The sequence below is a fragment of the Argentina anserina genome, chromosome 5 (assembly GCF_933775445.1).
Source record: "Argentina anserina chromosome 5, drPotAnse1.1, whole genome shotgun sequence".
Classification (NCBI taxonomy): Eukaryota; Viridiplantae; Streptophyta; class Magnoliopsida; order Rosales; family Rosaceae; genus Argentina; species Argentina anserina.
The window spans coordinates 9,593,226-9,607,489 of NC_065876.1; the positions used below are offsets into that span (position 1 = coordinate 9,593,226).

The 14,264-nt window shown below is 37.5% G+C and overlaps 1 protein-coding gene across 1 annotated transcript; it reads left to right on the forward strand.

The window, feature by feature from the left end:
- The first annotated feature begins 5,964 nt into the window (after nt 1-5,964).
- Nucleotides 5,965-8,628, forward strand: LOC126795464 (uncharacterized). The gene is made up of 3 exons (XM_050522299.1): nt 5,965-6,286; nt 6,819-6,837; nt 8,208-8,628. Exons 1-3 carry the CDS (start codon nt 5,965-5,967, stop codon nt 8,626-8,628), a joined length of 762 nt encoding a protein of 253 aa, XP_050378256.1.
- Nucleotides 8,629-14,264: the final 5,636 nt, after the last annotated feature.

The following is a 14,264-nucleotide window of genomic DNA, read 5'->3' on the forward strand; positions in this document are numbered from 1 at the left end:
TCCATTGTGTATGGATTGTAAAGTGTGTAAGCCCCCTTATACCCTCTCGCGCACGCGCAGGGGGGGTGCAAATCCTAGGTCGCAAGGGAAACTCGTGTATGCCCGTGCGACCTGCGGACACGAATGCAACACCGAATTGAGGGTCGGAACGCAGATTCCTTTTGCATTTCCGAAAATTCGGTTTTGACTTTTCAAATTCTCTTGACTGTTCAAATTCTTCTTTTGTAACAACTGAGTTATTGTGTGTTATGGAGAATTATAACAGAATTGAAATCAATGTTTGTAACATATGTAACTCATATATGTTATGATTTTTTGATTTCTATAACAGCCATCTTATTAATTGCTGATTGCAAATCCTCACAGTATAAATAGCCACCATCCTTTCATTGTAAAATCATCCCATTCGAAACACATTTCTCTCCCACTCTCAAAGTTCTTAGTTCTTCTCTGGTGATAGATAAAGGTACATTTCGAGTTCGTTGAGGGTTCTAGTTAGTAGTGCAACTTTCTAGAATTGTTTAGTCGTTATATCCTGGGAGACAAGCGCCAAGCATCCTTGCACCGGTAGAGGAGGCGTAAACGTCTTAAGGACAGTGTGGTATCACACACGTCTCGACTTGTTCTTCCATCACAAATCGTTCGGTATTTTTTGTTGAATTTATTTTCGTGTTCTTCATTTCTGATTTATATTTATTTATAATTCAACTTATTAAATTATATATGCAATATATCACTATTTTTACAACATAAACCTAATAGACATGTCTCCAAAATTATTTTTCGAGGCGTAATTGAGTCGTATCAAGCCGTACGTACAGCAAGCCCTTCATACTCATATCTACTATTGTACGTTGAGGTCGAGTTCAATTGAATAGAGATCAAGCTCCACTGAAATGACTGAACCCAAATGACTTGCTCAAGAGTGGCAATATATATACTTACCACAATTTCATATATGGGAATCATGGGATAACTTGCATATATTTATATTCTCAGCGCATCAATGCCTCAACTCATGAAAAAAGATCGTTTAAAAAAAAACTCATGGAAAAAGGTCACAAAACATATCCTAAATCCATTCAAGCAACTCAAAATCTTAAACCGATCTCTCCTAATCAATTAACCGATACCAACCTTACATAAATGAGGTTTAAACCCAACCTCAACCATGTAAGTTAGACTAACTAGCTAACACACCGAGCCTTGCTTAAAATAGTAAGTTCGCAAACACTTTTTGTTAAACTACAGTAGAACCTCGTTAAATTAATAATTTTACTAAAATAATACTTTGTCAGTCTCAACTCGGGACTAACGTGCTAAATTAATATTTCGTTAAATTTGTATGATAATATAAATTTGAGAATTCATTATAAACCACATTGAATATATAAATTAAAGATTACATAATTTATATAATAAATTTTACATTTATGAGGAATTCATTGAAGAATTTGGTTGATTTAATTATAATCAAATAAAATAATATAATACATTGGACTATAAAATATGTCATGAAATCCTCATAAATGTAAAATTTATCATATAAATTATGTCATGATTAATTTATATATTCGATGTGGTCTATAATCAATTCTCAAATTTCTATTATCATATAAATTTAACGAAATATTAATTTAACACGTTAGCCTCGAGTCGAGACTGACAACAAGTATTATTTTAACAAAATTATTAATTTAGCGAGTTTCTACTATAGTTTATCAAAAAGTGTTTGCGAACTTACTATTTTAAGTAAGGCTCAGTGTGTTAGCTAGTTAGTCTAACTTACATCGTTGAGGTTGGATTTAAACCTCATTTATGTAAGGTTGGTATCGGTTAATTGATTAGGAGATATCGAGTTAAGATTTTGAGTTGCTTGAATGGACTTAGGATATGTTTTGTGACCTTTTTCCATGAGTGTTTTTTAGGGCAAATTATAAAAAGGTATCATCTTCCAACTTATATTAGAAAATGTCACTACTTATGAATTAATTATAAAAAGATCATCACATTTAAGTGGAAATTAGAAAAATGTCAATAAAATTAGAAAAAATTACTTAAAAAATATTTTCTAGACTGTTTTGTCCTTTCTCACTTTTTTTCTTCTTCTTTTTTCCTTTTGTTTTTTCTAATTTCGGCCATAACTTTCCCGTCCGGCGATAGATTTTGATGAAATTGGTACCGTTAGAAAGATCTCGCTCTCCTCTTTCATTTGATATACTACCCACTCCAAATCAACCAACCGTACAAGGCGAACAACCATCACAAAGGGTTGCCGCCATCGATGGAGGTGCTCCAAGAATTCCGGCGAAACCGAAGCTCAAGGTTCCTTAATTCTAGCTATTCTCTTCATTCTTAGCATACTTATACCAATCTCATCTGAATTTTAACAAAATTTCGCATATTTCCACATTTCCTCTAGGCATGTCACACCTCCTGTCACAATCACTGTAACACTATCTCTTAACTGTCACACCTCATGTCACAACCGCTATTACACCCACTGTCACAGAAGTTCTCACACTATATATTTACACTAATTGTCACACATATTGTCACACCTCCTGTCACAACCACTATTAGGCCTCATCATTTAACCTGCGGACCCGAAAAGCCCGCTGAGGCCCGCAAGTCCGACGGGTTTTTACCCGGCCCGGCCCGTGAGGCCCAGCCTGCCTAAAGCCCGCAAGACCCGACCCGTAAAAGCCCGCCAAATAATAAAATATTATACATACATATTTTATTAGGTTTAGAATAAAACTATTGCATTATGAAGCAACTATATTAAGGAAACTTCTTGGGATCGATCGACACCAGTAGATATGATCGGTATATATATTTACTAACCCTGTAAAAATTTCATCCAATTCGGAACTCGTTTGACCGTCGGAATTTCCGGTAAACCGAAAACAACACTAATATGTCATAAGGGAAGACCCATTACCAAAATGCGAACACCAAAAGTCGTTTGCATATCTAACATCACCTAATTTTTATCACCGAATGTGTGTGGTCGCACCAAAGAAACCAATTTGGCAAAGCCCCGGTCAGTGAGGATTTTAATATGTCAAAACGTTTTTTTCTTTGTTGACCGTAGGTACGGACGGTCAAACAATATCCAAAACTGACGAAATTTTTACGGGTTCCCTAAATATATATACCGATCACATCTACTGGTGTCGATCGACCATATTTCGAACTAGAGTTATTGATTGCCGAAGCGTCTACTAATGTATCATAAACTTTATATTAGGTTTATATTAAAACTAACGCATTATGAAGCGACTATATGAAATAAACTTATCGGGATCGATCGACAACAGCCGATGTGATTGGTATATATATTTAGTGACCCTGTAAAAATTTCATCCAATTCGGACTTCGTTTGACCGTCGGAATTTTTGGTAAATCGAAAACACCACTATTATGCCCTAAGGGATGACCTATTACAAATATGCGAATGCTGAAAGCCGTTTACATATATGAAATCACCTAATTTTTTTTACCTATCATTCGCGGTCGAACTGAATCAATCTATTTGGCAAAGCCCCGGTCAATGAGGTTTAAATATGTCAAAACGCCTCTTTTTTAGTTAATCGTTGGTACGAACGGTCAAACCATGTCCAAAATGGATAAAAAATTTACGGGTTCCCTAAATATATATACCAATCACATATTTTGAATTGGAGTTGTCGATCGCCGAAGTGTCTACTAATGTATTATAACCTTATATTAGGTTTATAATAAAACTATCACATTATGAAACGACTATATGAAGGAAACTTCTCGAAATCGATCGGCACCATCCGATGTGATCAATATATATATTTAATGATGATTTTAAAATTTCATCCAATTCGGACCTCATTTAACCGTCGGAACTTTCGGTAAACCAAAAATAATACGAATATGCCCTAAGGAGGGACCAATTACCAAGATGCGAATGTGGAAATTTGTTTACATATTTAAAATCACCTTATTTTTGTTATCTATCGTGCGCGGTCGAACTGAATAAATCTACTTGGCAAAGCCCCGGTCAATGAGGTTTAAATATGTCAAAACGCCTATTTTTTAGTTGACCGTTGGTACGAACGGTCAAACCATGTCCAAAACGGATGAAATTTTTACGAGTTCCCTAAATATATATACTGATCACATCTATTTGTGTCGATCGACCATATTTTGAATTGGAGTTGTCGATCGCCGAAGTGTCCACTAATGTATTATAACCTTATATTAGGTTTATAATAAAATTATCGCATTATGAAGCGACCATATGAATGAAACTTCTATAAATCAATCGACACCATCCGATGTGATCAATATATATATTTAATGATCATTTTAAAATTTCATCCAATTCGGACCTCGTTTAACCGTCGAAAATTCCGGTAAACAAAAAACAACACTAATATGCCCTAAGGGGAGACCAATTACCAAGATGCGAATGTGGAAATTTGTTTACATATTTAAAATCACCTAATTTTTTTTACCTATCGTGCGCGGTCGAACTGAAGAAATCTATTTGGCAAAGCCCCGGTCAATGAGGTTTAAATATGTCAAAACGCCTCTTTTTTAGTTCACTGTTGGTACGAACGGTCAAACCATGTCCAAAACGGACGAGATTTTTACGGGTTCCCTAAATATATATACTGAACACATCTACTCGTGTCGATCGACCATTATTTGAATTGGAGTTGTCGATCGCCGAAGTGTCCACTAATGTATTATAACCTTTATATTTGGTTTATAATAAAACTATCACATTATGAAGCGAATATATGAAGAAAAATTCTCGGAATCGATCGACACCATCCGATGTCATCAATATATATATTAATGAACATTTTAAAATTTCATCCAATTCGGACCTCGTTTAACCGTCGAAATTTCCGGTAAACCAAAAACAACACTAATATGCCCTAAGGGGGGACCAATTATCAAGATGCGAATGTGGAAATTTGTTTACATATTTGAAATCACCTAATTTTTTTCACCGATCGTGCGTTGTCGCAACGAGAAAACCATTTGGCAAAGCCCCGGTCAATGAGATTTTATTATGTGAAAGAGCCTGTTTTTTTTGTTGACCAAAATTTCCGACGGTTAAACGAAGTCCGAATTGGATGAAATTTTTACACGATCTCTAAATATATATATCGATCACATCTATTGGTGTCGATCGACAATATTTCGAAAATTTATTTGTGACTTTTTGTTTTAGAATGTTTTCTAATAATTCTTTTATTGTTTCAAACCCTTAAATTAGAGTATTATATTGTTTTTCTAATACAAGCCCGTAAGACCCGGCCCGTAAAAGCCCGGCCCGCAAAACCCCGCCTTAAGTGGGCGGGCTTGGATCTTCGTATTTTTGAAAATACCCGGCCCGGCCCGGCCTGCCACTTATTTAAATTTATGAAGGCCCGGGCCCGTCACTCATGGGCTGGGCTAGGCCGAGCCTGGCCCGTTGACGATCCCTAACCACTGTCACACACATTCCCTTGTCACAACCCCTGTCACAACTGTTGTCACACTCACTGTCACACTACCTATCACAGTCGCTATCACACTTACTGTCACACTTGCTATCACAGTACCACAGATGATGTCACATCCACTGTCACACCTCCTATCACAATACATATCACACCCGTTTTCACACTACCTATCACACATGTTGTCACACATATCACATCCACTGTCACACCTGCTATCACACCCATTATCACATATGCCGTCACACTACCTATCACAGCCGCTATCACACTACCTATCACAGATGATGTCACAATTGCTGTCACATCCGCTGTTACACTACCTATCACAGATGTTGTCACAGATCCTGTCATAGATCTTGTCACAGCTGCTGTCACACTACCTATCACAGCATCGGTCACAACACAAAATTTCGTTCACATAGGAGAAACTCGAAAATGTACGAAAAAGATTTTTATAGGTCAGTCTACGATGACTGCTTTGTTCACATATGAGAATCTACAGTTCCAGAAAATGATCCTTGAGAGATCTGACCTTGGTGATTCAACATATCATCCAGAGGTTGTACTCAACATTCCTCCAAATCCCTCAATGAAAGAAGCTGAGGCACTGATGTATGATGCCATTGACGAGCTTTTTCCCAGGACCTCTGTCAAGCCCAAGGACATTGGAATCTTGATTGTCAACTACCGTTTGTTCAACCCAACTCCATCTCTTTCTGCCATGCTTATGAACCATTACCAGCTTCGAGGGAACATAGTCAGTTACAATTGTCACGACCCCAAAATTTCGAGTATGAAACTCAATTTCGAAGTCATGAAAAACTCTAAAACAATCTCAATAAATCGAAATTATTTTAATGTCACAGCGAATCATTACTGAGTTCATAGTTCAACTCAATCAAATTGATTATTACAAACCAAATTTATAATTCAACATTATATCAAATGGAAATGTAAAAATCCTCTCAAATCCTCACCACTAACAGTAGAAAGAAATCTTCGACGTCTTCAGAGTAGTTCGTCAATTCTGCTAATCCACACCTACAGAACTATCCCATACACCATCGAATAGGTGCACCGGGATTATAAAAACAAACCCGGTAAGTTTTGCAGCTCGTATGAGTAAAATAACAATACAACTTGTGTATAAATACAAAATAAACATATTGAAAACATATAATTATAAATGTACTCCTGAGTCATTGGACGGCCCATCTGGTTGTCCAATAATATCTGAAAATATGAGTGCTCATGAGAAATAGGGCAACCCCTCTGTTTACCCAAATACATTTATAATACGGGTACTCGTGAGTGCTGGTACAGCTCTGTTACCCCTCATGAAGTACGCCGTCAGACATTGGGCAACCTCTCGCTACCCAATATCCAAAAGAAAAATACTGAAAACATTTAATTATAAATGTACTCATGAGTCATTGAACGGCCCATATGGATATTCAATAATATATGAAAATATAAGTGCTCATGAGAAATAGGGCAATCCCTATGTTTACCCAATTACATTTATAATACGGGTACTCATGAGACCCAAGTACTCATCAGTTACCCCTCATACAGTACACCGCCGGCCATTGGGCAACCCATCTACCACCCAAAAATCCCAAAAATATGAGTACTCATAAGCTGTCAACCCAACTGTTACCCCTCATGCAGTACACTGGCAGATAGACTAGAGCTCTAACTGTATCGTAACTTTCGCCCGACCAAGGCTAGGTTCCGACATGCCAACACGTCCGAAGACAGAAAAACATGTCCGAAGACAAAAAAAAAACACGTCTGAAGACAGATCCACATACCACAAAAAGAAAAACGTTTTAACAACTCAAGTTAAAACCACGTACAAACAATCATCACATGATATTGTACAAATCAAATCGACATGCTCAAATAAATAATCATCAACGCTAAAATGAACTCATTCACAAACGTAATTTATGACAGTATATAATATAGCAAATCATATATATGTACCTATTTTACCAATATACACATACACAATCCACTATATCTTATACATATCATAGTTCATTCTTTTTAATTAAGCGTAATCATGAATCTCCGCAAGGGTAGATTCGTCACTGTGAGATTTTACTCACCTTATAATTCCGAGCGTAAATTCCACGATTCCGAAAGTGAATTCTTTACTTGATTATCGATCACCTAGAATAGATAAGAAGTGAATTTAGAAGCGTTACGTAAAACCTTAAATGCCGAAACAGTAATAATGTTTTAATGTGAAGCAATTTCTGGTTTTTACGAAATAATTGTTCACGTAATTACTATTCACGTATTACTGTATAAATACATATTAATTACGTATTCATGTATGAGTATATATTGTTTACGTATTTCTGTACATACAAACTATTTACGTATTTATGTACCTCCATGTACTATTCAATTGTAAATACTGTCTCAGTAAACAATAATTACTGATTTATCCTTCAGAAATTACTTTACAATTACTGTACGTAATTTACATTTACATTTACTATACGTGAAATAAATTCACATTTACTGTACGTAAATTAGTTTTCACTTTCACCGTACGTAAAAATAAATTTTACAAAATTTACTATTTGAAATCATTGTTCACGCGCCGCTCCACCATCTCCGACCAAATCCAACCAAAACATCAAGCAACCAACATGAAAAATGAAGACTGGGATGAGGCGATCGTAACCTTACCTTCAGCTTGCCCAGAATCGGCTGGAGACCGCCGCAATGTCTCGGGTTTGAGGGGAGGAGGTCAACGTCGTCGCTGCTCGATTCGAGTCTCACCGTGGGTCGAATCGCGTTGAGGAGTAGGAGGGAGAGCTCGTCGTTGTGGCTCATAGCTCCTGCGATGCCGGCGACGTCGGAATTGACAGACCCGAGGTTCAGCTTTGTCGGCGTTGCTCGATCTCCGCCTGGGGTGCGTCGCTGTCACCACCGGTCGATGCGTCGTGCCCGTGCGGTCCCAATGATACAAGCGGTGTCGAGCACAGAGGCCGGTGGAGGAAAATCGCCGGCGAGGGAAGTGAGGGTTGGGGAGAGAGAGCGATCAGGAAGAGAGAGAGAGGAGAGAGAGAAAGCAGAAAGGCTGCGGGATGCGGTTTCCAATTTTGGAAACTAGGGAGTTTTAAACATCTCCTTTTATACAATTTCCAAAATCGGAAACCAACTTCCGTTGAAATTAACTTTTACATACGACGTCCGATTTGAACGCGTAACGTGTCCACGAACTCGTATCGACGAGCTCTACAATTTTCGTGAAGGAAGTTTTCACAAACGAACGACGGAGTAAAAGTCGATTGTTGCATCGCGAAAATGTAACGTTTTCCTAATTAAAAATTCCGATAACGGTTCCGTTTCGATTTTTACAACATCGCACAGCGAAACAAACACATTTTAATCACTTTTACAAACTTATCGAATTCTAAAAATTCTATTATTGGTTTCTGAAAAATCGGGTTATTACAACAATCTAGGTGGAATGAGATGCAGTGCAGGGCTCATCTCAATTGATCTCGCTCAAAAACTTCTTCAGATGCAACCTAACTCTTATGCACTGGTTATCAACACCTTCTCAGTTGTTTTAGGCGGAGAGAAAGCTGTAGTGGCATTCTTGTAAATATTTCTAACTTTAGTGGCAACGCTATAAGAGATTTAGGAATATGATTTTTTTTCTAATTTTGAAATCTTACCTAACTTTTGTCTAATTTCATGTATAGAATGACTTTTTTATAAGAAGCCCTTTTTTTTAAACGACATTTTTTCATGAGTTGTTGCATTGATGCGCTGAGAATATAAATATATGCTAGTTATCCCATATGTGAAATTGTGGTAAGTATATATATTGCCACTCTTGAGCAATTCATTTGGGTTCAGTCATTTCAGTGGAGCTTGATCTCTATTCAATTGAACTCGACCTGAACGTACAATAATATTGTACATGAGTATGAAGGGCTTGTTGTACGGCTTGATACGACTCAATTACGCCTCGAACAATAATTTTGGAGATATGTCTATTAGGTACATGCATGTTTACATCCGAGAAGTCAAAGAAGACTATACTGGTCAGTCGGTCACACATAATATTTTGAATTTTTCGATATATTTATACCTAATATTGTCAATATTATGTAGCGTCATTAGTTCATTACTCATTACAATGCAACCTGCAGCTCATCAACATTCAAAAGTGATTGGGCTAGTGTGTATATTGTACTGGGCCAAGTCTAACATTTGATATTCAACTTTTCAGAATTATTCGTCTGGCCTCTGGATCCTAACAAGAATAGTAGGCACAATCAAACGTGGTAATTGATGTGCAAATAGGATTTGGAAACCCCAAGAAAATATTTTTTTTTGTTAAACTGGGACCTAATAGTGGCAAATAGCCTCTTTAGACCGAGATATCAAAAAAAAAAAAATAGAGGGATCCAAAAATAAACCCCTAAAAAAACAGTCATGCAAAACAACTAACGAATGTGAAATTTTGGTAGACCTAAATGGTCACTATTATATTGTTCTCTATTATTACATAATTAATATTAGGACAATAAAAGAATTTAGTTGATTTAATTTTTTCTTCTTAAAAAAGTAAAAGAAAATATTTTATTATACATTAATAAATTAATAAATTATTAATTAATTGATAAATTAATATATTATTAATTTATTGATATATTAATATTTTATTAAAATAATAAATTTTCTCATTTTCGAGCTTATTAATCTATATAACTTTTCGCAAAGACGGATGTCAATTACGGCGTGCCCAGCAACTGCTAGGAGAAAAGAAAAAGAATCTAGGCTATATACAAAAATTCGCTGGGTGGAAAAAGAAAATTGTACAATCTTATGAATCTATTACCGAAGCCCAACCTATACTCCCATAATTAACAAAATGATCTAACAAGGCAGACGTCATGTTTGACTCTTCCTCTTCACAATTTGGGTAAACGTGCATGGTTTCTATCCTATTATTTATAAGAAACACTTGTCCTTCATAATTAACCTATTGTTGCTAGGTATCGAAAAAAATTATCTCTTGGGTTCTTAAGGTACACATTTGTTGGGCTGTTGCTCTCTTTCTATTTCACTGTGCAACAATATTGTTCTTTCAGTTGTTCCATCACTTGAGTCACTTCTTTGCACATGAAAAACGAATGAAAAAGAGACTGATGTAAGAAAAATTCAAAGTATAGCATTCTTATTTCACTATAGAATTTATAAAAACTAGGAGAAACATAATGGAAGATGGAAGAGTTTTAGGTTTGAAGCATCTAACATTGGTTGAAATATTGACTTAGAGATAGTGATTAATAATTTCAAGTTTATTAGAGAGTGTAGAGCTCAAGTCACATAATGTTTTATGTAACGGTTGAATAAATCTTTTTTATTTGCAATTCTTACATCTCTTTCAAATTATTGACTTTTTTACCTTATTAAGAGTTTTCATTAATGTTGATGATTTTTTTTCCTGCTCACTTAACTTTCGGACCTTAGATCCGCCGGTGACTTTTACTGTAGGTCATTAGAGTTTGAGCTCGATCTACCATGACTGCCAAATTCAGTTTACTTGGTCAATCTATAAATGTGGCACGACAAATGATTATAGTCGGTAGTTCAAATTCAGGTATACTAATTCATTTAATCGATGAGCTTCTGGTAGAACATCTTAACTCCGGATTGCTCTATCCTGGACGTTGGGAAATGCCTTTTTTTCCTTCAAGATGTGAACAGAGTGTAGGGCACAAGCGCCTTATATTGGGATTCTACTTGATACCCTTATCTTTGTATGAAGCCCCACATAATCCCTCAAACCATTACTTGGTTCCTCATCATCAAACCTTAAGTCCTTAACTACTTTATGGGACAAAACTAAACTTGCTAATTATTCTTATTCTGGTATTGTTCTTTAAAAATGACCTCCGAAAAATCTTTCCTTTTGAAAGAAGGACGTACAGTTCACATTTGCAAGAGCCAAAATATATGAACAACGATCGAGTGCGCTTCAATTAAAGGGCTTTGAGAGAAAGCAACAGACATGGCAACCTGGCCTTTCAATATCATCCAAAGAAAGAAAGGGAGAAACACAAGGGGGTTTTAGTTATGCAAGATCCAATTAGATTGATTTTCTCAGGTCTTTTCTTTTCTTAAAAAACGTTCTTAGCTGCGCGGTTATAATCGATCACGAGAATGATTAAATGTTTGACTCCTGAATTCGGAATTCCTGTTCTTATAATTCGTTGCCCCACCAGTTTCATCCCTTAATTTGCCATACATTCGATGCCCCAATCTTATAAATATTTCACTCCTGAACGAGACTCGAACTAATATATACATGTTTCTGCTGGAACCCTGATGATTTGTCACAGATCAACTCTAGAAACATGATTTACATAGAATCGAGGTAGTGAATGGATGCATGCGAGGCTTTGATTAAAACTAGATCACAATTTCATGCAACAAGAGCATTTTCCTCATCCAAATTAAGCAAGAAGAATTCTTTGTAAGATACACTTTTTCAATTATAGCCTTATGTTCCATGCTTGCTTCTACAGTACGTTCTACTTGGAATGCATTGTCCTCATCTAAAGAAATTAGAATCCCTGTAATTTATGTGCAGATAGAGAGACAGTACGTTGATTTTGTTGTTGAACCTTACGGAAAAACAAATTTACAAGATGATAATAATTCCTTACTCCATTATCTTGCCCTTTATTTGTTCTCATTTCTTAATCTTTTTTGGTATTATTATTTTGATGGGGACATATAAACCAGAATGCAATCATATTCTCTGCTGCGGTTAACATCAGCTAGCATTATTTCAATCTGCTCTTCATCCCAGCTAACAATGAAGACTCCTAAAAAGAACCACAGTCTTCCAGAAATATTCTTCTTTTTCTAAACACATGAAAATGGTAATAATTAGCCGTGAAGCTTTCAGAAAAACACAGTACACAAAGCCACTATGTGCATGTGTTTCTGTGTCCAACAGTTGACTTATGAAGTCAATTTTCATATCAAATAATGCTATTTTATGTGGAGAATCATAATTATATTAGTCGATGGGTTGATTAATTACTTTGAAACCAAAACTCCAATCAAGTCTAGAAATTAATTGATTATCTATTGGCGGCCGTGATTCACGGACGTGAGTAATTGGTTGATAGTTAGGCTATATATAGAATTAATCGGTGTATGAATATAGCAAGCAATACCAAGCAATATAATTCAACTTGGTATCAGAGTCAATTTTTTCTTCTTGCTATGTTTTTTTCTGGGGTTTTTCTCCTCTCTTTTTTCGGCCGGTCACCGCCCTCTGCTCACCGCTGCCTCATCATGTCCGGCTCCATCACCGCTGCCCACCGGCGCTCCTCAACGTCGCCGTCCATCCTCCCTGCCCCCTCCCCCCCGACGTCGCCGACCGCTCCTCCGGCGCTGCTGCTCTCCGACGCCGCTCGACCTGAAGTCGCCGTCCTCTCCGCACTCAACCCGACGTCGCCGTTCCTCCGCCGCTGCTGCTGCCCCCCCCCCCCCCCCCCCCCGCGACGTCGTTGTCCGCTCCTCAGTCGCTGCAGTCTAGCCGCCGTTCTTTTTCGTCTCGAGTCAGCCTCTCTCCGCACCACCCGACCCGGTTTCATTTCGCCTCGACCCGGCCCGTCCCAACTTTGACGCGAACTGACCCAGTCAACTCGACCTGACCCGGTCCAGCCAGATTCAACAGCCTTTTCCTGTCAGTGCATACTCACCGTCAGTGCAAATGCACCGGAGACAGATTTTTCTCCGTTTTTTGTGCTTTTTTACTGCCTGATCCCTGATTTTTTTACACTGTTTCTTTTTCAATGGGTTCTGGACACGAAACGGAGAGTTCTCAGCTCTCTGATGTTCTGACATTCGAAGTATCTGTCAAGGGTTCTGATAGTGGTTCATATGGGGGCGCCAAACTCAACGAGACCAATTTCCGTAAATGGAAATGACTTATGGCTGCTCATCTTCGAGGCATGCACAAAATGGGGTATGTCACCGACGTCACTAAGGCTCCTAGTCCTGAGGATATTGTTGCCTACAATAAATGGGACCACGACGATGGTCTTGTCATGTCCTTCTTGTGGAAATCTATGAATGTCGAGATAGTTGATCTGGTGGAGGCATGTGCAACTGCGCAGACAATATGGGAGACACTGATCGGCTTATATACTAATGACTCTGATTTCATATAGGTTCATGAGTTAATGTGCACAGATTTGGCAATACACCAAGATGGGCAACCAGTAGCGCACTATTTCACCAAATTGAAGAATATTTGGGCTGAGATTAATGTGAAGCGTCCTTGCATGATCAAAAATCAAGAGGATATTGTTTGGTACCAAAATGAGAATGAGCTTGAACGAGTTCACCATTTCCTGAAAGGTCTTGATGTGAAGCATACTAGTGCGAAATGTGAATTGCTCCGATTGACCGAACCACCTAGCCTATTCACCGCTTTCACCTATATCTGAAAGGATGAGTCTCAACTGGAGAGCATTCTTTAGGCACCAGCCGTCGTTTCCAGTCTTACTGTTTATGTTAGATCTTCGGCACCACCCCTTCCGCAAGCAACTTCAGCTCCACTTCATCGACAAGGACCATCACCAGGTTTCGGGAATCAACCCTACCAAAAGATTATCTAAGTCATATGAGTCATTTGTGAATCAAATATCTACTGTATTAGTACCTAACAAAGTGCATGATGCATTGAGAGATCCAAAATGAAGGAAA

What these genes read in the sequence shown, in the direction of transcription:
- LOC126795464 (XM_050522299.1), top strand. Translation starts at nt 5,965, where the DNA reads ATGACTGCTTTGTTCACATATGAGAATCTACAGTTCCAGAAAATGATC.